This window comes from Tinamus guttatus, unplaced genomic scaffold (assembly GCF_059628265.1).
Source record: "Tinamus guttatus ecotype Peru unplaced genomic scaffold, ASM5962826v1 Tinamus_guttatus_pri_ptg000497l, whole genome shotgun sequence".
Classification (NCBI taxonomy): Eukaryota; Metazoa; Chordata; class Aves; order Tinamiformes; family Tinamidae; genus Tinamus; species Tinamus guttatus.
Window position 1 is genome coordinate 5,131,395 of NW_028289031.1, and position 27,868 is coordinate 5,159,262.

Genomic DNA, 27,868 nt, shown 5'->3' on the forward strand with positions numbered 1-27,868 from the left:
CCTCGCTCGCTCTGCGGGTTCGGGACCGGAGCATGGCGGCCGCGGCCGCTCGGCGGCCCTGGGCCCTGCTGTGCCTGGCGGCCGCGCTGCTCTTCCCCGCGGCGGCCGGTGAGTGCGCGCGCGGCGTGTGCGCGCAGCGGGGAAGCGCGGGGGGAGGCGCCGGGGCGGGCGGGGGCGGCGGTGGTCCGCGGGTCCCCGTCGGTTCCTTTCAACAACATGGCGGAGGGGCCGGTTGGGGCGGAGTCGCCCCGTGGCCCCCCCCTTCCCGCCCCCCCCGGTGTCCGAGCCCGGGGCCGGAGCGTCCCTTTGTGGGCCGAGGGCAGCGGGGCAGCCGCGGTGGCGAGGGGCGGCGCGGAGGGATGGACGCGGTACCCGTCGCCGCCGCCGCCTCGTCCCCGGCCTTGCCCCGCGGAGAGCGGCGTCTGCCCGGGTCCCCCTCGCTCCGCTGCCGCCCCCGAGTCGGGGCCCGGCCGCCGCTGCCGCGCGAGGGGACGAGCTGCTGGTGGCCGCCGAGGCGGGGGGAGCGCACCCTTCCCTGCCTCGAGGTCGCCGTTGTTTGGCGTCCGAGCAGCGCGGACTGCGGGAACTACCCGCTTGGGGATGGAGTCTGCTCTGGAAAACTTCTGTGCGCCCTGGCGCCGTCAGCGGCCCGGGGAAGCCCGCGGCGCGGCGCGGGGGAGGGAGGCGGCGGCAGCGCCGCGTCGCGCGTGGCGGGGAGAGGCGCCCCGGGCGCTGCGGCCCCGCCGGCGCCGCGAGGGGTGCCCGGAGCCTGCGGCGGTCCACGGGGATTGTCCTCGCGTGGCAGCGGAGCAGCCGGCGCCCGTGCTTTGTTCCGCCGCGCTGGGGGCCTCGCCGTCCTGACGCGCGCACGGAGCGTGTGGCGAGAGCAGTTCTGAGCCTTCTCCGCTCCTGGCCTTCCGAAAGAGGCAGCGGAGCAGAGCTGCTGGGAAGGGAGCGGGCAGCACGCAGGCTGCTCGTGAGGTTCAGGAAAGCCAAAGCTAAAGTGATCATTAAATAAAGAAAATCCTACTCGTTTTTTCACCTAAGAGTCTCATTAATGTGTAGATCTTACAGCTTAAGTGATGCATATGCTTTACTGTCTAATCAGATTAGGTTTGCAGTACGTTAGTTTATGACAGTCAGTATACAAAGTCTGTATAACGGGTGCCACTCCAAATTCTTCCATAGGTGGCATGTAGATTGCTCTGTCTTTTAAAGAGGAAAAGGAGATGTACCTTAACTCTTAATTACAGCCCTAAGACATCCCTCAATCTGGGCTTTTACTATGCTCTTCAAATTTCAGTTTAAGGTAGTAGTCAAATAGTAAGCCAAAATAGTACTTAGTATACTAAAACACTAACAGCTGATATCTTTATTAAAGAAGATTAAGACCTTCTGAAATGGAAACTGTGAAATAAGCTTAAATTACCTTTTATTTTGTGTGTTTATGCTTAAAAAAGATGCATCAGCCTTTAATAATTTAAAGCTTTTTAATGTAAAACATCCAGTGTAGATATCAAGGTAAACTTTACCTTGTTCTAAGCTTTAAGCCTTTCTTCTTCTATTTAATGCCTTTAAGCAATCAAAAATTTTCAGTCATGAAAATCAGTCATGAAAGCAAGGTCTGAGAGTTTTATATGGCAGCATGGCTAGATTGCCATAGATTTCCAAGGCCAAAATAATTTTGCATAGAAAAGCTTAAGGATGGATGTGATGTGTGGCCTTTAAAGAAAAAAAATGTATATATAGAATATCTCATTATTATTATAGTCAGGTCCTTTAGTCCTTACCTCCAAGAAAAGTCCTCTGAGATTGGTTTTGTGATTTGGCACTGTCCGCAGCACTGTGGTTCAAGCTGCCAAAGTAGTGGTGCAGGAGCACTGCTTTGCTTTGCATCCTCTTACACTAGTGTTCTTATCACGAGTTGACAAAAGCTGGACACTTCCTGACACTTCTCATGTTAGCATTATTGCAGAAGTGCATCCTCTCATGATGTAGTTTATGCAGAGGTCAAACACATCATGCATCAGAGCAGCTGATTGAACTACTACTGCTTGCTTCCTTCCCCTACCCTTATCCTTCTCTTCTGTCCCCCCAACCCTTTCCAATACAGTGTGAACAATAAACAGTAATTCATTTTGCCAAAACTGTGGGCAGTCACCCTCTGGAAGCTCTGTGTTCACGTGATTCATTCGTGTTTGTGATAATGAGCAAACCTGATTTGTATGCTGACGTGGATTTAAATGTACAAAGGAACCCATCCTTCTTTCCATATTCTTTTGTAAAGGTGGTGGTCTAGTTTTTTAATTCTAAATTTCTTTTTGTATTCTAAATCATTTTCTTCCATGAATGATATCAGAAACGGATTTTAACATATCTTGCTGTAGAAGCATGTGCATGCTCGAGTTGCAAAAATGGATAGTGTCAGTTGGCACCTACGCTACAAAGAACATAATGCTCCCTTTTCAAAGCTGGGATCATTCACAAGGTTTTATCATTACTCGCAAATTGAGGATAGTGTCTTACTAAAGCAGGTTGTCTTCTTTGAGTGCATAACAGTAGCTGCCCCAAACTGCTATTTTCAGTGGAAACTTTCCACTGAAGGTAATGGGGAAGGATGGAATGTAACACAGTGAAAACTTTCCTGAAAACGTGATGTTCCTTGCAACACTTGAACTTAGTTAGTGCCTTTGTAAGAAGAATGACTTGGTAAAGGTCACAAAGTACCACAATTAGAAAGTGTACCCTTGTTCCAGACATGGGATCTAAACCTTTTTTTGCATCTTGAGCTAGATATTTCTCTTGATATTATCTGAGGGGAGTATATAAATAAGAAACTGAGAAGCTGACAGCACCATCCTGTGTTGTGGTTTTACTTCTGTCAAAATTTATTGGATAGAGAAAGGAACATTCATAAACACTGCAACTCTCTCCTAGAGAACTATCTTTAATATGTCTTAGCCTCAATCTTTTTACCCATCAGATTCTGTAGCTTGTGGAAACAAAGTCCTGATTTTTTTTTCCTTCCTTCTCCAGGTATTGTATTTTTTGTTTGTTTCAAAGTGTCATTTCGACTTTCCTTAGCGAAAGAGTTACGATATTACAAGAGAAGGATCTCGAGGTTCCTTTACAGCATAGTGCTGCTGTTGGGACTTGTCGTAATTTGGCTTCGGATGTGACAGTTTTCTTTATTTGTAAAATTATTGCAAATCATAGAATCATAGAATGCTTAAGGTTGGAAGGGACCTCTAGAGCTCCAACCCCCCTGCACACACAGGGTCACCTAGAGCACATGGCACAGGACTGCATCCAAGCGGGTTTTGAAGATCTCCAGAGAAGGAGACTCCACAACCTCTCTGGGCAGCCTGTTCCAGTGCTCTGTCACCCTCACTGTTAAGAAATTTTTCCTTAAGTTCATGTAGAACTTTTGATGCTTCACTTTGTGGCCATTACCTCTAGTTCTGTCGGTGGCCACCAATGAAAAGAGGCCAGCACCATCCTCCTCACTGCCTCCCTTGAGGTACTTATAGACACTGATCAGATCCCCTCTCAACCTTCTCTTCTCCAGGCTGAACAGGCCCAGCTCCCTCAGTCTCTCCTCATAGGGCAGATGTTCCAGGCCCCTGATCATCCTTGTAGCCCTGAGCTGGACTCTCTCCAGCAGCTCCACATCCCTCTTGTACTGTGGGGCCCAGAACTGGACACAATACTCCAGATGTGGCCTCACCAGGGCTGAGTAGAGGGGCAGGATCACCTCCCTCGACCTGCTGGAGACGCTCTTCTTAATGCACCCCAGAATCCCACTGGCTTTCTTGGCCACGAGGGCACACTGCTGCCTCATGGTCAACTTGTCGTCCACCATGACACCCAGGTCCCTCTCTGCAGAGCTGCTCTCCAGAAGGTCGGTCCCCAGCCTGTACTGGTGTCTGGGGTTATTCCTCCCCAGGTGCAGGACCTTGCACTTGGCCTTGTTGAATTTCATGAGGTTTTTCACTGCCCAGTTGTCCAGTCTGTCCAGGTCCCTCTGGATGGCAGCGCAGCCCTCTGGGGTATCGCCTACTCCTCCCAGTTTGGTATCATCAGCAAACTTGCTGAGGGAGCACTCTGTGCCTTCATCCAGGTCATTGATGAATAAATTGAACAGGACTGGACCAAGGACTGACCCCTGGGGGACACCGTTTAGCTACAGGCCTCCAACTAGACTCGGCACCGCTGATCACCACTCTCTGGACTCTGCCATCCAGCCAATTCCGAATCCACCTCACTGTGCACTCATCTATCCCACACTTCCGGAGCTTGCCCAGGAGGATGTTGTGAGGGACGGTGTCAGAGGCCTTGGTGAAGTTGAGATAGACGACATCCACCGCTCTCCCCTCATCTATCCAGCCAGTCATTCCATTGTGAATATAATTAAAATGAAAAACTATTACTACTGATACGTAGTATTATTTTTTTATGTCTTGAAGTGCTTTTACACACAACTTCATATTTTTTCTGGGCAGAATCTCTTTAATTGAAGGTGGTGCTGTAAGCACTGTAAACTGGCCAAGTCCAGTAATTCTGCAGGATGTTAGCAAATACTGTGTAATGATTCACAGGGTTTTATGTAATACTGAAAATAGAGGTTTTATTTTTAATTTTAAAAACTTCAGGAAGGTGTCAGAAACAGAACTTTTTTCCCCCCAATCTAATATTACACACTTAAAAGCTAAATGGACAGGATTTATTTAATTCTTTGTTATGTCTGCATATTGTACTAGCGTCAATATATAAGCCCTACAGAAACAGCTTTCTTAACTCTTGTCAAGGTGTGTAGTTTGTGTCTCACTTGCATTGCCAGCTTGTTTCATCCTCATTATGGAGTTTCTACACTGCAGCACTCATAAAAGAAACTTTTAAATACTTTCACACTAAAAGTCTGAGCCAGAGGAGTTACTTGAGTAACTGCATCCAGCACAAGAGGCTAACCTATTGTTAAATCAGCTCAACTGACAAGAAATAGGTCATAGAAGTTATCAATGGCATAATGTGCTATACATTGTTATACTTCATATATTCATTTTTGTAACTGCCTATTCTCAGTTGCTTTTTTATTATGGCAATCAGTCATATAGGGGGAATGATTATGCAGCATGGTCAGGACACAGTGAAGAAATTCAATAGAAAAGGCACTGAACTGCTCTGGAGACCTGTCCTCTGTTCTTGGCTTTGTCATCGGTCATCTGTATTACCTTCAGGTCATTCGCTTAGCCGCCTGTACTTTATCTCGTCTTTTCTTGTATCGTTCAAACAGAAATAACCTTCCATTAGACGCTAGTGGATCTTCAAACTAGCGGTTGTACCCAAACACTGTAATCTGTACATACAAACAAAGTGAAGTTGATTTTCACTGCTATTAAAAGCATGAACTGAAACTGCATCAATTTCCCCCTTCCCTCCTGCCCCATCTTTCAGTTTAAGGAGTTTTAAAGGGACTTATCTTTAAAAGTCGTTTTCAAAATATATTGGAATGTCTTATAGAGGAAAGAAACTGCTATCTTTGGAAAACTGGATTACAGCAGTCATTCTTTGGCGGCATACTGTTATCAACCAGCTCTAACTAAAAGATATTTGTTTCAAGACCTGACTAAATTCTCTATGAGATTCCAAAATGTCTGTAATGATTCCTTGAGGAAAAATGAACTACTTGGCAGGGGGAAAGCTTTTACGTTATCTCCAAAGTGACAGCAGTGTGAACTAGTAAATTCTTCAATTTGAGATTATGGTTATTATTGAAAACACTTGTTTTAATGAAATGATCATCACTGACAACTCCTCCTTTACTACTCAATATTAAATCTCCCTTATAAAGTGTTCATTTATTCACATTCTTTGTTTTCTTACACATAGATAAGTGGAGAGTGAGGTTTGTGCAAAGATACTAAAATTCTATTTTTCCGCATCGTGGTATGAATTTTTGCTGAAGGCCCTTAGTTCAATTTTTCTGTTACGAAAATAAGGAAATTTTACTACTGCCCTTTTGGATTGTGGTGTATAAAGAACTGCAAATGTCAAAAGCATTAAGGTGGCCAAAGTATTAATTGATTTGATTTTTGTAAGACTATGTCTTGCAGAGAACAGCAGAAAACTCATGTTCCTAGGAGAACTTTGTGACTATTCAAGGGATAAAGCCTTGTTTTCAGTTTTTCTTAAAAAGTGGGAGGGGAAGAGCAGTTTCAGAAGCAAGTACAGCTGTAGTTGTGTTAAAAACCAACTCAGTTGTGTCTGACAGTGTACAGTGTCTTGATAGGAAGGTAGAAGATAATGGCAATAAACTGTAGAGATAGTATAAATTGTCTTATCAAATTGCACAGAATTACTCAGCAAAAGACAGGAACAAGTGAATAAGGAAGATAAGACTCTGGCCCAACTCTCTATTTAGCAGAGTGGTATCAACATTCCTTTATAACTTTGTATCATCAGGGAGCTGTTGCTGTTGAGGTGACCTTGTTACACTTAATCATTCTACACTTCAGGGAACATCAAGCATCTGTACCGAGGCTTAATGTAAAGATAATCTTACTGAATAGCTAACTTTTATATAGGCATTCAGATGTATGAGGTAGTTGTGATGAGCCAACAAGACTGTTAAATGGAAAAATATGTCCTGGATGAAGCAAGTTAGATAATGTCATGTAAGGGTTAATATGTTTGAATACAAATAAAGTTTCATTCTGAAAGTCTTAATGGGTTGGGGGAAAAGAAGCAACTTGGCTGGGGGGAGCTAACAGTTTCAGACATGTGGGATAGCTTTCTGTAGCTGCACCTAAATTGCTCGCTAAAGTGCTTTACCTCTTCGCGTAGGGTGTCGGGCAAGGCTTTGATTTAATTCAGAAAACTTAGTGGGGAGTTGTGAGAACTCAGAAATGGGAGTTCAAAATGAAATATATATTTCAGATCAGATTGCCTTTTTTTGAAATATGTTATATCCGGGGCAAAAGAGGGTTTGAAATTCATAGACAATTCAAGCACTTTGTCTTAATTTGTTGAATTTAGGTGAAGAGCCAAATCTCAGATTCCAGGGCATATTTTACTGTACCTCAAGATGTCTCTGATGTGAGAATTTCTGTGTACTTGAATGAAGTTTGTCGTCTTGCGTTACAGTTGGGGTCCTTCAAAATTTCTGGAACTGATTGTGTGAGAACATATATTGTTTACTTTTCTGCTAGTTTTCCTATCTGCTTTTTCATTTGACATTTGTCATGCTTAGTTAAAAAATATCTTCATGGAAATATCTGCTTTTCCACCTGAAGGATATACAGGATATGCATACAGATGAAATCTCTTTCTCTTCCTCTCTAAATCATGTTGTTCTTAGTTAGTTATGAAAGATACAAAGTACATAATGCAAATCCCTTATAGGTTGCTGCTTGATGGGGAGAGGGAGGGATTTCTTGGGCTGTGACCCTACAGCTGTTTGCTTCGACTTAGCCTCTTTTAGATTTGACCATTCACCTCATCAGTCCTGTGTGTCAGTATAGTTTTCTGTATGTATTCTGTATTATTGTATCTGTAATATCTGCTTATTGTATTTTTATTTTTATGTTTATTTATCTTTGCTTCTGGGCACGAATGTTTAAGATTTGCAGTTGTCTAAATCTCTATTTTTGTCTCACTTTTTTTTTTCTGGGCTAACTAGAGTTTAGAGTTAACTGCAGCTTTCCCTAAATTTAATGCATATGTGTACAGATAGCATATTAAGGAAGAAGAAAATCAGTTAATTTCCCATTTTTAAAGGGGAATATCCTTGCTTCTGTTCGAAGGTTGTATATAGCTTCTCTTCCCTAGAAACAAATTGTTTTTGCTTTGATGCTGTTTTCTGGCTTTGGTACAGTAAATGAAGGAAGGAATGGAGAGAGAAATTGGAATTAGTAGATTTCCTTTCCTAGAACTTTTGAGAATCAACAGGTAAAATCTAGTTGTCTTATGCATGATTAGTCTGTCATTCTCCCTGCCATATAGGTAGTTATAGTAAACCAGGACACTGTGGAATGCAAGGCTGTATTTTTCCGCAAATTCATAAATTAAAAAGTCAAACCCATTTCTGCTTATGTGAAAGAATATGTTTTCATGATATTTGGGTTTCTTTCTTTTTTTTTTTTTTTAAATGAGGATTAAGTCTTTATATGCCCTTTCCTCAGCAAAAAGAAAAAAACACTAAAGCTACCATGTAATATATACAACATTAACCTTCTAAAGTAGCTGGCAGTGTACTGTGTGTTGCATATGAAAGCTCAACCCTTGTTAGTTGCAGTGAAAGTGGTGTTATTTTTATTGGCTTTGAAAATGGTAGGATTGCATGCTGAATGTTGCAGAAGATAGTATTATTAAAAAGTCTAGATTTTACTATGAGAGACTGTAACAAAACTGGACCCTCTGGAGAAACAGTTAAGATCTTAGTAGCCTTAATCTGTAATTATATAAGGAGAGCTGACTTAAAGTGTGACTTTGTTCACCTTCTTATCTCCTGCCCCACTAAAAAGAATTGTAGTGCTTGTCATTAATGTTACTCTAAGTTTATGTATGTAAAAAGATTATAGGCCTGTAGTGTTTCAAACTTACTTCTTGAGATCATTACAACCATTTTACAATTCAAAATATGTAACAACCAACATTAATTCTTTTCTCAATACAGCATTAAAATGTTATTGCCATCTCTGTACAAAAGACAACTTTACGTGTGTGACAGATGGGCTCTGTTTTACCTCAGTAACACGGACTGTGGACAAAGTCATACACAATAGCATGTGCATAGCAGAAATTGATCTGATTCCCCGAGACAGGCCATTCGTTTGTGCCCCCTCCTCCAGAGACGGAGTGATTACTTTGCCTCATTGCTGTGACAAAGACCTCTGCAATAAAATAGAGCTTCCGATTCCAACACCAGGTAAGGGGTCTGGGGCTTACTAACTCTTCTTCTTTACAGCTAACAACAGAAAATTCTGTAGGAATTTTGGAATGCATGGGGAAATTAAGGGGACCGAAGTTCACCTCAAACTCTGTAATTACAATAGTAAGAGCTTTGGAACAAGAAACCGGTGTCCTGGATTGGCATATTAGAAACAATTTTGAAGTCTTAAATGCAACTGAAATATAAACTGTGAGTTGCTTTTGTCCTTTTTAATACTGGCTTTGATTCTTGAAAGTTGTTGTTCTTATGTTCAAAATTAAAAATGCATTAAAATAATTGGAATAACACTATGAGATATAGTCACAAATGCTTGAGTTACTGTGTTACGTAGAAATAGTTTTGCCCTTTTGTTTATATATAATTTTTTTTTTCTTTACTGACAGGCCCAACTCCAGGAAAACCTGCTTCTAACCTAGGACCTGTGGAATTGGCAGCTGCCATTGCCGGCCCTGTCTGCTTCCTCTGCATTTCGCTTATGTTGATTCTGTATCTGTGTCATAATCGTACGGTAATTCATCACCGTGTACCAAGTGAAGAAGATCCCTCATTAGATCGTCCCTTCATATCGGAAGGAACTACTTTAAAAGATTTAATTTATGATATGACGACTTCAGGCTCTGGGTCAGGTAATGCACATTTCTAATTGTAAATAATTTGTGTTTAAGAGTTTAAAAGAAAAAAATCCATGCCTTAGTACTGTTAAAAGAGCAAAAGGAAAGAAGCTGCCTTGATATAGATGCAATATATTAATAAGGGTTCAGTATACTGGAAAAATATAATAATCAAGTTTAGTTGCATTTTTGTCCCTTATTCCGCAAGTTTAGTCTGTTACACAGAGAATGGCACATTTGGCTATCATAACTGTATTATTCCTTCTATACTCACTAATGAGTGTTCCCTTACTAATGTAAAGCTCAGTCATATACCATTTTTTTTCTGCATAGCATGTATGTTTCCATGCATAGCATATATATATTTACCGTCTTCCCCACTTTGAGACATGTCAATATTCTTTTTTATCTTTAAACTGAAACTTATTTTTACTTACAACTATGTAAGTGAATATGTGAACGATATTCTAAGTATAAATTAATATTTTAGCTTGTTTTTTATCTTTACAGGAAGTGTTGTATCAGCAAATACCTGTTGCTGTATGTATAGAATAGATGCAATGTGTGGCATGTGTCTGCATTATTTATTTTTTCAATTGTAATTCTGACTTCAGCAGGTGTTGCTCTGGGAGGATGAGGAGGTAGTCAGTGTTCACTGTATTTAGCTGCTGCTATCATAATCTTGACCCAGTTGCTTATAGCGCTGTGGTAGTGTATCACAGAAATCTGGTTGAGGAGGCATTGACAGGCGGGTGACATGTCTCCTTCACGATTAGTTATTCAAAAACTGAGATTTGCTGTCAGAAGAGCAACTTATGTGGTTTCCCTTCCAGCCCTGCTTCTGGAGAAGGTGTGTTTTGTACTTCCCTTCTCGTATGAGTGCAATAGGACCTGCTTCAATACTTGTTTTCTGTACCATTAACAGCAATATATATATGTGTGTGTGTATTTGCCATAGCTTATATCACTTTGACTCAGAATTGGTCAACTACTTACTATGTAAACTCTCAACTTTCCCGTGCCCTATGCTTGAATGATACTTCCTTGTGTCTGGGAATGCCACCAGCAATTGCATGTCATTGAAGTGTGTATTTTCTGTTCAAAAGTCTGGATTGTGCATTTAAAACTGAGATGACTGTGTCTTTACAGAATAAAATTGGAGGGGGAGGTGTCTGAGCTGTTAGTTAAAATAATGTTTAATCCTATCAGAACTGAAATGTATGAAAGGCGTGTTGTTGTGGAGAAGTTACAGGAAACAGTGGAAATGGATGGAAGAAACCAACTGATCCAGATCTAGTCAGAAAAGCCCTTGTTAATTGGCACAGCATGTTCTTACGTGAGATGCACACTTAGTGTTGGGGATAGTGACCTAAAGCAAGTGTTCTTAGATTTGTACCATGCTCAAGGGGACTGAAGGAATTTGTGGTCAGATAAAAATGATTCTGCTACAATCTTGGATTATGGTACTCTCTGAGGAGCATATAAAACTGAGAGATATACAAAACTGTAAAAAGCACCTTACTACTCAGATGAAAAGCGTGGTAGGATTCATTTTCTACCATAGTAAATAGTAAGCTGCTACTGGTTATTCAGTCTTTGACTTACGTCAGTGTTTCCTTGGTGTTCTACAAGAAACAAACACCAGGACCTCAAACAGTTGGAGATTGGATAAAAGGAATCAATAAAAGGCCTAAAATAAAGGCTTAACTTTCAGAGGAAGGATCTAAAGAGTAATTTGAACATCTCTTGAAGCTTCGGTTCATGCCAGGAATCTGTGAAGTAACAAATACATAGTGCATAGACAGACTGCGAGGCGTAGCTGTAACTTTCCAACCAGGGAATGGCGGGACAACTCTGTTGCAATGAACCAGTAAGAATCCTCCAAGCCAGGACAGACAGAAGCTTTGGTTAGTGCTAGATAAGTTGATGCAGGAACTTAAAGTAGTGAGAAATCCAAAGGGTCACAAAGTCAGCTTGTTTGGATACTAAACAGTTTTACATCCAGTTCTTCAGCCAATATTGGTAACTTACCTGCAATTTCATAGAGGCAGCAAGGAAATTTTCCCATTTCAAGGGCTTTTTGGATTACTTTCCAGGGGAAGAGTCCTAGCATAGAGTTATTTAGGTTGGAGACGGGGACAGGGAAGTGTTTATTGTTCTTTGTTCTTGTACAATAAGAGGAGGAGATTGTGTAATGAAACAGTATCTGTAAGAAAACTTGATTTTTCTTACAGATTTAAGATGAATGTGGATTCTGGTGTTTTGACTTTCTGACAAGTAGTAGCAGAAGTAAGCACAGTTTCAGAAAAATAGTAATATTGTAAAAAGCAGCATAGCAGTAAGGTGGCTGATTCTTCGGGTTTTTATGGTACTGTAACATCTTAATGTGGCTTATGTCCTGGGACGTGCTAATTTCTTTAACAGAAAGTGACTTCTATGAAGAGTTCAGTAATTTTGAAAGCCATGAATCTAAAATTGAAGGTGTACAAACAGTTTTCTAAAACAACTGTAGAAAGACAAGCATTAGACAAATCATATAAACTTTTAAGTACAAGCTAATTTTGTATACTGATGGGTTTTGCTGTAGTGTGCATAAATGGAAAGAAAGAAGCTTTCTCTGGCCAGTAGAGTAAGAATTCATACCCTCAGAACTGAGTCCGAGGGGCCTGTAATTGTTCTAGACCTGCCTGTTTCTTCAGGCAGGTCACTTCAGAACTCTAGTACAACAAAAGCTTGAGTTCCTTCAGCAAAATGTATGTCACCTGCAATGATTAAATCTATAGCATGGTGTCCTTCTCCTCCCTTCCATGCCTTCCCCTGGCTTGGAAGCGTGCATCATGTCAGTACAGGCTGTGCAGAAGTTCCTGTAGATTTGGAAGTCTTGAGGGGGACCCGTGAACACCACGGGGTTCTAACTTGCCTTCCTCAGAGAGGCAAGCGTGGCAGTGCCGCAGAGCGTATCGGATCCTTCTAGCACTGCTCCTGGCAAAGGGTGCCCAAAGGTGGATGGCAGCTTCTTGCTCAAGAGGTATTGGTTGTGATTTGTTTTACAGAGCATTAGGATATGCAGATGCTCTTGTATCAACTGTTGGATCAGTGATTATGGAATAGTTATTTCACTTTAACACTTCCAAAGTAATCTTACATACTAAAAGATCTTATTGTGAGTAAGTAACCTGGCTGATGTAGTCATCATACAAGATAGTTTCACTGCAGAATCCCGGGAGGAATTAAAAAAATCTTAAAGCAGGAAAGACTTAATCCCTGACAACACTGTATGTAAGGCTTGTTGGGGCAGTATCAGTGCTGCTTCCTCATTGTGCTGCCATTCAGAGACCTAAGCAGGATGGAGAGTTGGGCAGAGAGGAACCTCATGAGGTTCAACAAGGACAAGTGCAGGGTCCTGCACCTGGGGAGGAATAACCCCAGATGCCATGTTGACCTGCTGGAAAGCAGCTCTGCGGAGAGGGATTTGGGAGTCCTGGTTGACAACAGGTCACCAATGAGTCACCAATGTGCCCTCGTGGCCAAGAGGGCCAATGGGATCCTGGCCTGCAGTAGGAGGACTGCTGCCAGCAGGTCGAGGGAGGTGATCTTCCCCAGCTACTCAGCTCTGGTGAGGCCACATCTGGAGTGTTGTGTGCAGTTCTGGGCTCCCCAGTACAGGAAGGACATGGAGCTTCTAGAGAGGGTCCAGCAGAGAGCCACAAAGATGACTAAGGGCCTGGAGCATCTATTGTATGAGGAAAGACTAAGCGAGCTGGGTCTGTTTAGTCTGGAGAAAAGAAGGCTGAGAGGGGATTTGATCAACATGTTCAAGTACCTGAGGGGTGATTGTAGGGAGAAAGGGGCCAGGCTCTTGTCTGTGGTGGCCAGTGACAGGATAAGGGGCAATGGGTGCAAGTTGAAACCCAGGAAGTTCCATCTCCATATGACAAAGAACTTTCCTGTGAGGGTGACAGAGCCCTGGAACAGGCTGCCCAGAGGTTGTGGCGTCTCCTTCTCTGGAGATCTTCAAAATCTGCCTGGATGCCACCCTGTGCCACGTGCTCTGGGTGTCCCTGCTGGAGCCAGGGGGGTTGGACTGGATAGTCTCTAGAGGTCCCTTCCAACCTCAACCATTCTGTGATTCTGTATTGATATATTGAAGCATGTTATGAGGTGCTGCAAGTTGAAGGCTTGTCGATGTTCTGAAGCTCTATAATGTAAGCATTTTTCTTGGGTAGAATGGTAGTGAGGTGCCTGTAAAATTGTGAAGTTTGCATTAGGAGAAAGTCGTCTTGTGTTGCCATGGTTTGAGAACACTAACAGGCTGCTGGTGCATTTGAGCCATCACCCTGAATGTTTGACAGTGTTACTGATAAGCATGGATTATCGTAACTTGGAAAGAGACTGAGTCTTATCTAGTGAAGAATTAAGTAAATGCAACAGTAGCAGAGGTCCTTTAGAATTGCTTTCCAAGGAGAGCTATAGGCAGCTCACTAAGAAAATTTCAATCCTGATTTGTTTCTTTTTGAATTAAATTCATGGATTGATTTATGGATCAGCAATTGTTATAATTTTAAACAGAAATTTGCTCTTTCTTGTTGACGACTGTAAAGGTAGTTTTAACCTTGTGTTACTGACATTTATGACTGAGGGTAACATCTTGAGCACATGATTGTTAGCAGTCCCCAACAAGCTGATAAGCTCTAAGAGTTTATGTGCATTCCAGAAGAAACAACTGAATCGAATGTGGCCTGCTTTATTGTTTAACTAGATGAATTTTAATTTTAATGTTAAATCTTCTTTTTAGGTTTACCTTTACTTGTGCAAAGAACAATTGCAAGAACTATAGTACTTCAAGAAAGCATCGGTAAGGGTCGCTTTGGCGAAGTCTGGCGAGGAAAGTGGAGAGGAGAAGAAGTAGCTGTGAAGATATTCTCTTCAAGAGAAGAACGCTCATGGTTTCGTGAGGCAGAAATTTATCAAACAGTTATGTTACGTCATGAAAACATTCTTGGATTTATAGCTGCAGACAATAAAGGTTAGTAATGTGTAACACATTATATGTATACTCGGAGTAGATGGCAACTGTAAAAGATACGTATTTTGCAAACAAGAATAGTGAAAGAAACTTGCTACTTGAGTATCATCTTCCATAAGGTGCTCTTAGATGATTTTCCCAGTTCTGCAGAATGTATGTTTTCCTTTTTCTAGAAAAAAAACTCAACTATTTTAAGCTGATTGTATATTTAATGAGGTTCAACTTAATGTCTACAGGCAAGTTAAAATACCAGTCAAGCCTAGTATCAAATGGAGGTTTAGTTATCCATTAATCTGACAGGTTTGCTGGCAAGTTTACTGAATACTTACTTGTTGTGCATGTCACTTTGTGGGATGTGTGGGACCAAGAGAAATCATGCCCTGAAAATGAATCGTAAAATGGAAGACTCATTTCTAAGTCTATGATATGTGAGACTATTATTTAGAACTCCCGTGAGCCAAGAAACTAGAAAAAGGAATTTCTAGTTTGATCGTCACATTAAAGAACTGCATCTAAACCCTGAAGCTGTCTTGGATGAAGAGCCTTTAAGTATCCATCCAAGAGGAACAGTTTAAACATTTTGCAGCTTTACCTGTTGCAGTCTGTCCGGTGAGATTTTCTTTGATCCTTCTGCAGTTCTGTTTAAGATATGAGAATTCTTTGACAAAGTCACCAGTAGTTCTGAGTTTTTACATTAAGATAAGCTTAAAATATTACACTGACTTATTCAGTTATTTTTATTCTGAAACAATGAGTTTTGTCGCAAATAGTCTTTGACCTCTTTGTTAAGAGGTCATTCACCAAAAACTCTTATCAGCCCTGGGGAGAAGTCAAGGTTCCACACCCATTCTGGATGTTTAAATGGCTCTTGAGGCTTTTGGTTCAACTTCCCAAGTGGTTTCTTGGTGCAGCTGGTGTATCCATATAATCCTCCATATCATCTGTGGAACTGGAAGATGTCCCAAGAGGTCATGTAAACCATTCCTTTTCTCCAAGCGAGGTTTAACTATAGCTGAATTGTTCCTAGCAGATATTCATATAACTTGTTAATCTTCAAGGTTGAAGGTACAGAGAGTACTAGAGAACTTGTTACCAGGTTCTTAATATCTGATACAATTTTATGCCTGAGAGTAATAGTACCTGTGAAAGCTTGAGTTTATTCTCATGGACCTAATTAAGTATCTGGAGCCTATATTTAAAACAGATTGTCACATTTAAATATATAGTATAAAAACATTAATAAAATTCACCTTGGTTTCTCAGCACCTTCTTCTACAACTAATTACTATTCTAGAAGTAAGTGCTACTGTTAAGCCAGTTTGAGGACTGAAAAGCAATGCATGCTTTTTAACTGCAGTCGTGTTGTGTCTGGCTAAATGATTTTCTGTTCTGGCTAGCTCTTTTCTTAGCCAGGAGCGTATGCTAAATTTAAACTAGGTCAAAAAATTAGCTTCCAGACTAGTTAATTGGGTTAAATGCAGATAACCCATGAGGCAATTCTCACCTGCACTACTCTACTGGCAGGAAAATGAAGTCTGCAACCTCTTTCAGTGGTAAAGACTTCCCTGGGTGCAGCTGTCTAATAACCATAAACTAATATAACTAAGCACCTTTTAATAAGGTGAAGTCTTGTGCTGCACGCTATTTAAAACAGCTTTAGGCACTAAAATATTTTGGTTCCTCTATTTCTTCCACTTGGTTGAGGAAACTGCACCTTTCAAGGTGAAAGTTCTGAGCTCTGCTCAGTGAGGCTTCAGTACGTGATAAGTGAATGCCCAGGAATGATGGTAGGCAAGATGCTGCAGGGAAATGAGCAGAATGCCTCCCTCTTGAGAGAAGTAGTGCTTGAGCCACTTACTCTTTTTGAAGCTCTGAAAAGAAAGAACTTGACTGGAAGATCTTGTTAAAAGCTTTAGGCCTTTTTTTATCCATGTCCTTTCTTCTTTGTTTCGGTTTTATCACATGATTATCTTAGTGTGGCCAAGCCACAGTTCCACTGATGATAAAACTTCCAGGCACAGGAATAAGCTTTTCTTAAAAAGTCCACATTTTTGAGTACTTTATAATTGTAGATTCTATCAGTATCTGATCTCTTTCACTGATGGTTTTCTTCCTTTTTCCCATTGTCATTTGACTGCCAAGAAAGGTTAGCAGTATCCTGTTGTCCTATTTTGAAATGTTTTGAAATGTCATACTAAACAGCATTAGGGGAGATTCTGTAACTCTTAAGCCTTCACCTGGAAGGATAAGTTGGGAGTTCAAAACTTCTGTGCTAAGCAACTGTCAGACCTTCACCTAATGTTTTGTCTAAGACAGATGCAGCTTTGAAATCACTAACTTGCTTTCATAAGCAGCAATTAGTCTCCCAACTATGGACATGGAAAAGTTTGTCTATTCACAATTTCAAATTTGCTTATATTGTTACAGAAGAGAAACCTGTCTCTGCTGAGTGATTTGATGGTCTTGAAATATTTTCAGAAGGTTTCTTCCAAAGAAAGGGAATAACTATAGCTAAGCTGTTGTATATTTGTTTCTAAGGGCATACATAAATTCTTGTCATGTTCTAAAAAAAAATTGCTTGAGCTTCTAGCTCATGGCGCATATATGAACTAAATTAGATTACCTTGCCATTGTTAGACTGTGCTACTGCATTTAATTACTACTGAGCTTGATTGTATTATCAGGTAAAGAAAAAGGAAGCCTTGTGGCATATGCAGTTTAATATGAGGCAAAAATGGACTCAGAGTCTTCTCATACTATCTACAGAGTGATTAAGCATTCTGCTTAGATTCATGAAGAAAAGCATATGTGTAGCTTGTCAAACAAGGACATTTAGAAAAATGTAGCAAGTCCTATATAGCTGGACGTTGATGTGCTCATTGCTGCATTTTGACTTAAAAGTCATGTAAGCATGGATGTAAGAACTGTTCCATGTTAAAATCTGTTTGGAGGGTTGCAAACACGAATGGGGAAGAAACATGGCCCCATTTGGAATAGTTAAAAGCTCAGCCTTCCATTTCCTTCCATGGAAAGAATGTAAGAAAAGGCTAAATGTTTAGACTTACAGGTAATAAATACAAAAAGTAGGTATGCCTACTGCATGTTAACAGCATGCGCCTAGAGATAGGAAGAAAGTCTTTATACAAAGATGTTTCAAAGCAATGATAATTTCTCTCTACAAGAGGAAAAATGACAATCAAAGGGAGCTCTCAACTCTGCCTTTATACGTATATCTGATGCAGAATTCTTCAGATGTTTGGTTACCTCCTTGTACCTACCAAATCTTGTGTGACTTGGAGTCACCAACTTCAGCTGTTTGTGGTGGTGCTGGCATCACTTCTGGGACAGACCAAGCCTCTAAATCTATCCTTCCGTGTTTAAGACAGTACAGATGGTTTGAGACCGTTTCTTTCAATGGAGGTTACTTATTTATTTATTTATTTATTTTGAGTGAAGAGAATGTTCTGACTTCTGAGATTTTTCATTTTGAACTTGTACAACATCGAGCTCTTGGACTTTTTGTTTGAAGTAGTATCATACATGCCTGTAAGCACACGAGTTTCTAAGGGTTCTGTGGAACTGATTCAGTGAAATTTACAGCTGTCAAATTCGCTTGACTTTTCAGGGACCATAATCTTCTTTGAAAAAAGTTATTAGGGTTTATTAGAGTTTTTATCAGTAAACTTACCTTGCTATTTAAAATAATAAAAGAGAAAGCAGCCCTAGATTTTAGAAGTAATCTTCATGACTTACTTTTCTTGCCCACTTTTTGTTAAAAATAACAAAACTCAGGATTTTTTTCTGTGGGCATATTGTAGGGGTTATTTTTACACTGTAACAGAAGCTTTCTGGTGGTCTTTGGATTAGAGCATTTGATTGCTTGGTTTTTCATGTTCACATGGACAGCTTAGTTAAGAGTGGGCTCTATGTATAATTTGTGTTCCAGAGCGTACCAGTTAATCAGCATGCAAATTTTATTTTTATTATTAGAACTGGGATATAGACTGGAAGTTTTTATTTTATTTGTGTGTTCCATGAAGTGTGTGGGTTTTTAAGCAAAAAATGGAACCTTCAGCTTCTCTAGAAACTTTCAGGTGAAAGGAATTCTTATTGATCAGGTTGCTATTGATTTTTTTAGCCCAAAATTTGAGGCAAATTTTTTGAGGGAAGTGGTAGAAGAGAAGTTTATGTTAGAAAGTTCTCTTTGGGAACCTAAGAAGTGATTCGTTTGCTCGCTCGTTTATCATAAGAATTAGCTCTGAATTCATTTCTCTCCTTGTGCTTCGTGGTTAGGTCTCGGCTGTGTGTTCTGCTGGCGCTAAGGGACGTGCCGCATCGTGAGGGAGCTTCGCTTGGGCTGGGCTCTCACCTCTGGGAAGAGCGGCAGGGTAGAATCTGCTAGGGGGAATCTGCTACGGGGGAGTTACCGTTCTAGAGAGGCAGAATGCTGTTCTGTGTCCACAGGCTTAATAATTTGAACACCTTTGCTTTTGCATTTCATCTGTAGGTCTTGGGTTGTGTTGCAAAGGTAGTATAGCCTCTGCTGCAAAAAATCATGCCACAAACAGCTTTTTCTTTCTTTCAGTCTCTTTATCTTTCTGCCTCCCTTCCCTTTCTCTCTGAGCTTTGGCCAGAAGCATGGTGGTCATGAGAGGTGGGGTTTGGTTTTGCTCTGAGTAATGTGTCAGGTTGCTGCATGCAAGCTTCTACTGCTGGATAAAAATCTTCTGGTAATTTTGGAATTCGCCTCCAAGGCTGAGACTGGATAGATCTTGAGGCCAACCTTGAAAGATCTTTATTTGAAAACAGGACGTAGACACAGAAAAAATAATTCTTAGAGCTGGGAATATTGGTTTCTGTCCCTTATTACCCTTAATAACTAGCTCAAAGAAAGAAAACTCTCTAAGTTAGGCTGTAAGATCACACACAGTGATTTTTTTAATTTCATTTTTTAAAAAAAGCATGTCACATTTCTGTAAGTAGCCCAGACAGTTTTATACTGTGATGGACAGATGTTGGCAACATTAGCTCTGCATCATGCATTCAGCATTTTCCCCAGGCAGAGAAGTTAGGAGAAGAAGGAAGGGCCTGATTAATAACCGTAATTTACTTCTGAGTAACAGTAATGTTGATTTTCTAATTCTGATTTGGGTGGTATTATTTTATTCAGCTTGTTCAGAATCAGAATGCCTTGCATGGTAATCCCCTGTTTATAGGATTAATTTTTTTTTCTTTCTTTCTTTTTTTTTTTTCTTCCTTTTTTTTTTTAGTGGTTGTATGTGGGTTTGCATATGTGTGTGTTACTCATGCTGGTGTTACTTTGCAGATAATGGTACGTGGACCCAGCTGTGGTTGGTGTCAGACTATCATGAGCATGGATCACTCTTTGATTACCTGAACAGGTATACAGTGACCGTGGAAGGAATGATAAAATTAGCTTTGTCCACTGCCAGTGGCCTTGCACATCTTCACATGGAAATTGTTGGCACACAAGGTAATCCTTACAGCTGTTCTGTCTATCAGGTGGATAATACTAGATTAGAAAAAAAACTCATATGCAACTGTTTCTACTGTAATTCTCTTCTTAGTTAGAACATTAAACACATCCAGGGTCTAGCTGCTCTGCAGATACCTTGCTTTGCAGATAGCTACTCATGCTCAAGCTAATCCCCGAAGAAGCTAAATGAATTTGAAAGGGTCTGTGGTAGGTTCTGAGCTAATAAAACATTTTAATTTGATGTAGGCAGTGTGTCTTTGGTACAAGTACGTACTGAGAACAGTATGCGAATGAAACTTTCAGCCCCCTCAGGGTATGGCAATTTATATTAGTATTCTTCTCTTCCCTTCCTCAACTTTCAGGCAGATTGCAGACCTCAGTTTCCACACAGTAAGGTGGCTGCTGCTCTTGCTGTAGGGTTTTATAAGTGACTCATTAGTAAGTCATGCTTGGGTATTCTGCTGTGCATGTCACCTTCCCTTCTGTACTATATCCACTTGTTATCGCTCAAAAATTTGTCATACAAAATGACTGTTAAAAGGCACTTAGCAGTGCCTGTACTTTTTAACCTTGATTTGTGATTTCCTTCCCCCCACCTTTTATTTTTTTTTTTATCATCCTTAAGGGATGCTTTTTTTACATGGATATTCGGAGTCTTTATGTGGCAAGTAGTGTTTGTGTCCGCAAATGTATATACACGGATAGATAGATAGAGGGAGAAGAGCTGCAGAGAGACAGCTTGTCCACAATGAATGACTTCAGGAAGTACTCTTGATAGTACGTATGAAATTGCAGAACTAGAACGGATATTTTGGCAACATCAAAACCTGTACCAAGATTAGAATAATACTGTCTGTCTTTTGTTAGAAATAGGGATTTCTTTGCCTCCCCTCATCTTGCCCTTTCTATTTTTTTTTTTGTTTGCTTCCAGGAAAACCTGCAATTGCCCACAGAGACTTGAAATCAAAAAACATATTGGTGAAAAAGAATGGAACATGTTGCATTGCAGATCTAGGATTGGCTGTAAGACACGATTCAGCTACAGACACCATTGATATTGCTCCAAATCATAGAGTGGGAACAAAAAGGTCAGTATGATCCTGTTCTTCAAAGGCCTGCCTCTGAATTTGCAAATATGTATTTTGCCTTTACAAGAATTAAGAGCTGATGAATGGCGCTGATTTTGATGCGGTTCAGTTTCAGCCAAAAAGTTTATCATTGCTGGAGCTTCAAATACTAAAAACTGAAATGCTGAATATAGGTAGGACTAATTTTGTTTAATCTATGCAGCTTTATAGCCAATAGATATAGTAGCAGTAACAGTTAACTAAAGCAGTGGGATTGTCCAGTGTGGGCAAATCCTTTTGACACCTATAATGTCAGTGGTGCGCCAGTGGTTTTACTCAAAATTTCTGCCACTGAGAAATGCGTGGAAGCTCTATAGTAATTCAAGGACGCACAAGATTAACCTGAACAAGTGCACTAGCAGTGCTGGACAAATCTCTGCTGATGTTGCCCGATCTCCAGCCCATACCTGTAAAATTTTTTATGTTTTCCCCCTCTCTGCTTTCTCCTCACTGTTGTGTTATATGTGTTACAGTTAACGAGGCTGCATGTAGCAGCTGGAGGTTTGTTTGTTTGTTTGTTTTTTGGAACTTGTATTGGAAATTTTTACTGATGACAATATTTCTGAAATTGCAGGAAGTGACAGGAAAGCTTTCCTGCATTTAGTCCTTTGTCCATTTTTTTAAATTTTACACATATGGTCAGGTGAAACTTACTTAAACTTTTTATGTCACTATACAGACTGTATGCAAGAAATAAAAGAAAGCTAGACTCTAACTACAGCTACATGCAAAGAAAAATGACACGCAAATCAGTCACTCTCTTAAGTCTGGTCTTTGGAGGAAGAATGTGTTCAGCTGTATCTGTAGATCCTCCTTGCAAGATCTCTTCTTAAGCTGCCTGTTCATCTGTCCTATGCTGCTTTGCAGGAGTAAAGCGCTGGGGACCTTATTGCTGCTGCTCACAGCAGCCAGCCTAAATCTGCTTCCTCTTGGAAGACATTAGTCACTTCTACCTCTCTGCAAATTGCTCACTTAATGACGTGGCCCCTCTTTCTCCCTCTTGTGAGTAGTTAAGTAACAACTCTACATCTTTGGCTTCAAGTTGGTCCTGCTCCTTGTTCTCCCATAGTAACACTAAAACCTTATCTGTTCTGTGTCAGTTTTAATTCCCACTGACTGCCATTGCTGGAATCTCCTCTACATATGGAGAAATCTCAAGGGCAAGTTCAGTGTGTTTTTGTCACACCCTGAACATGTTTATATCATCATGTTTATATCTTTCTAGGGATTGTCTATTGCAAAATACATGGTTGAGGGAGTAAGCAGGACCCGTTTTCAGTCAGTCTGGCCGGTGATCCCTTTCTTAGGGTGAATGAATCCTTATTTCTTTTCTTCTTAGAGGCTTAGCTTTACTAGGAGTGTGAATATGTGTTTCATCAGCTTGGCCTGACAAAACAGGAAGATGTGAACTTTAAATTGAGAAGGAAATAAAACCACTCTCTCCAATCCTCTGAAGCAAGTAAAAAATAGGCTAGTTCTCCTTTCTTTTTGAGAAGTGTGGAAAAATTGTCACTTTTTAAAATAAATAGTTTTAGAGAAGTAGTTTGCATATGAATTTTGCCTTTGCAGTTTACCCAGATCCAACACAAGCAGAATTTAACTCTGCTTGGGAGTAAGGGCTTGGTGAAAAGACAGAGTTGCACATAGGATGTTGTATATGGGTCTTGTTCAAGGGCATCGAACACCTTGTGTACTGTACTAGAAATTTAAGCAATTAAAAGCCCAGGACTAGAAGGGCAGCGAGGGTTGGGGAAAGTCAGCAGGCATCTAATGATAGGCATGTCCATACACAAGATCATTTGTAACCTTCTTTGTAGACTTGTCCTTGCATTTTTGGAGTGTAGCTGCATAACTTGTTCAGAAGTTCAAATTCTATCATGTTAGTCTATGTAGAGTAGTTTTCTCCAGAACCCAAAGCCCTGTTTCTGATGAGCAATGCAGTATAGTAATTGCTAAGGAGGTGGGTGTTTCACTCCCGTTGGATAGCTGCGAAACTCCTACTGTTCTGTTAACTGCACTGGATGACCTGCTTGCCTGTCACCTCTTGTTCCGTCAATCTCTTTTTGAGCAATTAGTCTGCATTCTGAGTTGTTAAGGAAGCCAAAATCAACATAAATAGTGTCTGAGAATTACAGTAAGAGGTCAGTTTGCCAAGAAATTAAATGGAAGTTATTTTTAGGCAAGTATGAATTTGAGGTTATTACAGATGCAGAACTTTATGTTTTTTTTTTTTTTTTTTTAAGTCTCTTGCCCCTAGGGTGACTTAGAATTTGAACTGAAATCCTACATTGCTTGTGTAGTGATTCTGTTACACTTTTTCCCATTCTGTCCTTCTTCCCATATGATCTTAAGGTGGATCAAATATTCTTGCTTCTAGACCAGTTGATCACTATATTGTCAAGCACACTAAATAGCAGAAGAGCAGTGTCCAATATGTGTGCAAGATCCTTGTGCAGAGCAGAAAAATATCAAACCACCAACCTTTGATATAGATGATGCAGAAAGACTTGAATCTTGGCTGTATGAAAGACTGTGACATCCTGGTGGCTTAAAATTAACACTCTGCATTCTGTTCAATAGATACTGTCAAAGAAAATTCTATGTTCCTCTCCAGACACTTGTCCTCTGCTTATGCACAGAAATTACATGTCTGTGAACTGCTTAGAAGACATTCCTCACCCCAGCATCTGAACTTCTGGGCTACTCTTTGCGTTTTTTCCTCTTGTTGCCAACTCTTGCTTCTTCCTGTGTCGCATCCATTGGACACAGTAGAGCTGAGAATTCTTAAAGCTTATTTCTAAAGAAATCTTGAAATTTCTGCTCTTCTACTAGGTGTCAGTCTTGCATTCTGCCTGCCATCACTGGTGTTAGTGGAAAAAAAGGTATTTTTAAGACTCTTGGACTATGTTGATTGCATAAAATTGTGCATAGGGTTCTCCTGTGGCTGTTTTAGAGGTTGAGTTATTGTCCAACATTGTATTCCATTCCAGTAGTTTGTGCCTGTTGCTTTCTTACCAGTTAGCTGTCATTCTTTAAAGCCCTAGTGTCATTGTTTGCCTGCTTTATTATTTTGAGATTGACAAGGCAGTAGAAAAATACACAGAGCTCTCCAATGTTTACACACCACCCTTAGCTGCAAGAGGTATACCAGGTTGACAAAAATGCTACAACCACCACTGTGACAGCAAGTACCAATGCTTCTAGCACCATGAAGGGAAGTGCCTGTCAGTCCCACCACCATGAGCCCACCTTCATAAGGCCCCATGCCAACGTTTTAGTTGGAATGTTCTGACAACAGAGTATAGCCGCAGTGACGTAACAGTGTGGTGTTACTGCATAGTGAAGAATCAGTTACTTTAAGGCTCCCTACCTTAAAGTAATTAAGAACATTAAAATAAGAAGCCCTTAACAGTTCTGTCTTTAAGATTGTGCCCCATGAGTTCAGCCTTCCCTCTCTGCTCTCTTGGGATGATCCTCTGTAAATCTCTTCCTTTGTCTTGTAAGTGTTCTTCCAAAAAAAAAAAAAAAATCTCTCCTTTATCTTTTTGCTGATCAGCTCCCAAAATGAAACTATGTCTCTTTTTGAAGTTGGATGTTTCTAAGACCTTCTGATAGAGTTTACTTTTTGTGTTAAGAACATGTGTTTTTGTGTTAAGACTAGCCAGCTTCCTGTAAACTGCTGCTTCTTACACTTCTTATGTGTGAAATCTGTTAGTGCTTATCTCAGTTTGGTACGTGGAACCTCTCTTTGTTTGTTTGTTTGTTTGCTATTTTTCTGTTTGCTGTCTCCCCTCCCTTCACTTTTGCCAAAGATTAAGCCTTGGTAAACTGCACCCTCCAGTCCTTTAGTACCTTGCTCTTAAAGTCTCACTTTCTTATTACTTCACATTTTCTTATTACTTTCTGAATTGTCAAGCATATACCTTGTTGATAATCAAACATAACTTTTTTCAAGGAATATATGGGAATAGTTATCTTAGTTGTTTTTGACCACTGTTTTCACTGATTTTTGAAAATGCATAGGATAAGAGCAAAGAACCTTTGAACATCCTAATCTTCATGAACTACTCTTTTCTCTCTGAATCTGTCTCCTTTTCTGCACAAACATTTAAACTAGCTTTTGAGCCAAATAATGTAACTGAACATCCTCTACTGTAAGTACTTATGTCTGTTTTATTGCAAACAGGTACATGGCTCCTGAAGTTTTAGATGATTCCATAAATATGAAACACTTCGAGTCATTCAAGAGAGCAGACATCTATGCAATGGGATTAGTATTTTGGGAAATAGCTCGGCGATGTTCAATTGGTGGTATGTGGCAGTCTTTACAAAACTGGACATGCTAAGGAGTTATAAACAACTTGCAGAATCTGACTAGGTTTGGTTAAGCTGTTTCTCTAAAGAGTGTGAAGTGAGCATGTCTTAAACTTGCTAATTGTTAATCTTGTAAATGACTGGCTCAGCTTGCCTTTGTGTAAATTCTTAAACCCTACTTATTGAAGAAAATAGGAGCTAGTCTGTACTACTACTTCCTCTAAAATATTTACATAAAGCAGAGAAAGGGGTGAAATTAATGTTTGAAAGGGACGAAGGTCAAGTAAGCTCCAGACATAATACATGCAGATGATGTGCATGCCTTATTAAAAATAAAATGTGGTATAATAAATCGTCTTCAGTATGTCAGTTGAAAGGTTTGGCATGTCTTCTATCTTTTCCAGATATATAAATTTCAAAGTTTAAAATTCAAGTGGAGTGTTAAAACTCTTAAGATATGTTTAAGGCTTGTAATGTGTTTTTGTTGTTGTTTTTATTGTTTTTGTTATCAGTCATTAATGTGAAAACAAATGTTGGGTAGCAGTAAACTGTAAGCATAGGTAAAAAGTAAAGAATATGTAAGTTAACTGTTAACTAAAGTAAAACTATTTTCAAACAATTGCAGGAATCCATGAAGATTACCAGTTGCCATACTATGACCTTGTCCCTTCAGATCCTTCAGTTGAGGAAATGAGAAAAGTTGTTTGTGAGCAGAAACTAAGGCCCAATATTCCAAACAGATGGCAGAGCTGTGAGGTGAGTGTTACTAACTAGACTGAAACTGTTTGAACACCTTTTATTGATTTCAGCAGCTTAAAAAGTGTCCTTGACTTTTATTTTTCTTTTTGAAGGGGAGGGAAATACCCTTGAGAGATTTTGCTTTCATTCTAATCAGTCTGGCTTTATTGAATGCCATTAATCTTTGGTCATGTGTAAATTGTTAAAATGGTGTCAGAAAAGTGAATAGCAGAGTATTCTAGGATCCCTTCCCGTGCAGCAATTGAGAAAGTTAATCTAAATTTGATCTAGGATAGATTATATTCAGGAAGCATCATTGCAAATTGAGATGAGTAGGGGATAGTAGAGATAAAACTTAGTAGGGGGTAGTAGAGATAAGAGCTAGTCAACATCTATTGGCAGCGCTGTGCCCACGTGGCTGCACTGCTTATTGGGCACAACCAGTGCTGGTCTTCAGCACTGGGGCGCTGCCTCGGGTGTGTACTCGAGCCCATGCAGAGCTAGCTCAGATCTCTTCACTCCATCACTGCACAGTAGGTGAATTTCTTCAAAAAACATAATGGACTTAGTACTTTATCTCCCTTCATTTGTATTGTGTGCTCTTAATTCAGCTTGGACCGCAGTTATTAGGAAGCTGAGTGTCTTTGTTGGGTTACAAACATTACATAAAACATTTATGCATGTAATGACAGCTCCTGATCATTGAGGAATACAGCTGATGAAATTAGTGAGCTGCTCTATATTAAACTACCTTCTTGAATAGCACTTCGAGGGAAGTGATTGAGTATATTCTTAGCTACACGCACATTGGTACCAGTTTTGGGTGTCTTACTCTATTTTACTACTGCTTTTCAACTGGAGGCACAATAAAAACGAGAATATTTTTGTTCAATGCAAACAGAAAACAATTCAGTGTCAATTTCAGAGGATCATTACAGTCAAGCTGCTGTTTTTTCATTGAAATATATTAGTATGAGTGAAGTGCTGAAAAATCTACAATATTATAAAGAACTTTGTTTTTCTGTATTGAAGTGAGAACTTGTTTTTTTTTTTTTTTTTTTTTATACGACACTCTTGTATGCAGCAGTACTAGTCATAGATTTCAGAAGTGTATATTGTAACAGGCCAAGGCAGAACAAAAGCACATTACATGGGGAGAGAACTGCATGTAATTATTTCTTTCCTTTGCAGGCGTTACGAGTAATGGCAAAAATTATGCGGGAGTGCTGGTATGCCAACGGAGCCGCTCGGCTCACGGCTTTGCGCATTAAGAAAACGTTATCACAACTTAGCCAACAGGAGGGGATAAAGATGTAATCCTGGCTTTGCTACTGAGGAGTACTGTCAAAATCTACCCGCGCAGGTGGCGTGTTACGAAGGTTAATTGTTCTACCTCACTGAGGGAACAGGAGGATATTGCTGCCTTTTAATACTTCATAGGAACATCACTTCTTAGCCCCAGGATTTTTGCGGACGTGCTGAACAGTTGTGTTGGGTCCTTTCTGTGCACTATGAACACCTCTCTCCCAGAATACTTAGAAACTCTTGTGTAGTCTAGTTTTATTTTTTTATTAACCTGTAAATTCTTATTTGGCAAGTTACTAG

General features: G+C 40.2%; 1 protein-coding gene across 1 annotated transcript; it reads left to right on the top strand.

Annotated features, from left to right (window-relative positions):
• Nucleotides 1–27,813, top strand: TGFBR1 (transforming growth factor beta receptor 1). The gene is made up of 9 exons (XM_088533360.1): nt 1–108; nt 8,675–8,926; nt 9,334–9,576; nt 14,357–14,587; nt 19,914–20,081; nt 21,016–21,172; nt 25,398–25,522; nt 26,151–26,281; nt 27,455–27,813. The coding sequence occupies exons 1-9, from the start codon at nt 33–35 to the stop codon at nt 27,578–27,580; spliced, it is 1,509 nt and encodes a 502-aa protein (XP_088389486.1). The 5' UTR covers nt 1–32; the 3' UTR covers nt 27,581–27,813.
• Nucleotides 27,814–27,868: the final 55 nt, after the last annotated feature.

What these genes read in the sequence shown, in the direction of transcription:
- TGFBR1 (XM_088533360.1), top strand. Translation starts at nt 33, where the DNA reads ATGGCGGCCGCGGCCGCTCGGCGGCCCTGGGCCCTGCTGTGCCTGGCG. An exon ending in GCTCTTCCCCGCGGCGGCCG is followed by an intron (nt 109 to 8,674) that starts GTGAGTGCGCGC and finishes TTCTCAATACAG; the next exon opens with CATTAAAATGTTATTGCCAT. An exon ending in ACAGATGGCAGAGCTGTGAG is followed by an intron (nt 26,282 to 27,454) that starts GTGAGTGTTACT and finishes TTTCCTTTGCAG; the next exon opens with GCGTTACGAGTAATGGCAAA.